Genomic DNA, 1,468 nt, shown 5'->3' with positions numbered 1-1,468 from the left:
TTGAACAACATGCCAAAATGAGCAAAGGAAATTCATCCAACCATTTTATACACTCAATATTGTCACAGAATCATTTTTAAGACAGTCAAAATAATTGTGTCCAGGCACGCCGTGAGGTGGAGTGAGTGATGATTTTCAAGGCCCACGATTGACAGTGGCCCAAGAAAATAGTATGTTCAATTGGGAGCACTGAAGAGGTCAGGCACAAATGGATTTTTTTTTCCTCCACAGCTTGCCAAATATCTAGTGGCGAATATAGGTGTAGTACTACTCTCAAATCAGAATAGGGAGCCCAGAATTGGTGTTTTTATAAAACAGGAGTCCTTCATAATAAAATTCCTTTGGTATATCAAGGTTGAAACCACAATCCAAATAAATATTGGAATGCGTATCTTGAACACTTACCTCTGCATTTGTCAAGTCACGCAAGTCCCTTGGAGGACTGGATTCTTGACCAGTGGTGGAATACAATCTTGTGGAGGTGGGGGCAGTGTTATCTGAGCACCCCATGCAGAATAAAACAAATTCTTAAATGCCCAATTATATCAGATACAATTCAAGGTTGTGTACCGAGCAGATTAGAATTTTAGTGGGTGATGCGCACAGCACTCAGCTTTGAAATGACTAACAGATTTTCGGAAATAGTTTCCCACAAACCTGTATATTTTTAGTGTACACATTGCTATTTAAAAAAAAATACAGTAGATAATGTCAAGTTAAATTCTTTATTCTCTCAGATAGTCATTACATTTGGGCACTTGCATGCCTTTTTCAAATCATGCTGCGGCCATTGAAACAACTGTACACTTCAGATGTCAACTACCACAAAGTCATCGTCCATGCTGTCATTCTGGTAGCCCAGGTTGAGACTATCACTCAAGTGGTTCAGCTGCTGGCTCACGGTGCTCATGTTGTGGCTGGTCATGTTGTGGTCGGCACTCATGCTGTGGCTGGGGTAGTCGGCACTCATGCTGTGGTCGGCACTCATGTTGTGGTCGGCACTCATGCTGTGGTTGGGGTGGTCAGCAGTCATGTTGTGGCTGGGGTGGTGGTCAGCACTCATGCTGCGGCTGGGGTAGTCGGCGCTCATGTTGCTGGTCATGTTGTGGCTGGGGTGGTGGTCAGCACTCATGCTGCGGCTGGGGTAGTCGGCGCTCATGTTGCTGGTCATGTTGTGGCTGGGGTGGTGGTCAGCACTCATGCTGCGGCTGGGGTAGTCGGCGCTCATGCTGCGGTCAGCACTCATGTTGTGGTCGGCGCTCATGCTGCGGCTGGGGTAGTCGGCGCTCATGCTGCGGTCAGCACTCATGTTGTGGTCGGCGCTCATGCTGCGGCTGGGGTAGTCGGCGCTCATGCTGCGGTCGGCACTCATGTTGTGGCTGGTCATGTTGTAGCTGGGATGGTGGTCAGCACTCATGCTGCGGCTGGGGGAGTCGGCGCTCATGCTGCGGGCCGCCCTCATGTTGTG

At 48.4% G+C, this 1,468-nt stretch overlaps 1 protein-coding gene across 7 annotated transcripts in view; it reads right to left on the bottom strand.

Annotated features, from left to right (window-relative positions):
• Nucleotides 1–710: 710 nt before the first annotated feature.
• Nucleotides 711–1,468, bottom strand: part of LOC109513266 (uncharacterized) — a 23,858-nt gene continuing 23,100 nt past the window's right edge. Inside the window, exons 5-6 of one of the 7 annotated variants that reach the window (XM_019865575.1) lie at nt 1,034–1,159; nt 711–925 (exon numbers count right to left, since the gene is read on the bottom strand). In XM_019865575.1, the coding sequence (XP_019721134.1) occupies nt 809–925; nt 1,034–1,159 (243 nt within the window). In that variant the 3' untranslated portion in view covers nt 711–808. Of the gene's footprint in view, nt 1,160–1,468 lie in introns of all 7 variants that reach the window. The other 6 variants (XM_019865573.1, XM_019865577.1, XM_019865574.1 and 3 more) reach the window with 6 other exon arrangements.

This window comes from Hippocampus comes, unplaced genomic scaffold, assembly GCF_001891065.2.
Source record: "Hippocampus comes isolate QL1 unplaced genomic scaffold, H_comes_QL1_v1.1 scaffold58, whole genome shotgun sequence".
NCBI lineage: Eukaryota > Metazoa > Chordata > Actinopteri > Syngnathiformes > Syngnathidae > Hippocampus > Hippocampus comes.
The sequence above is the reverse complement of the archived record's forward strand: the minus strand, read 5'-3'. Positions and strand labels throughout refer to the sequence as shown.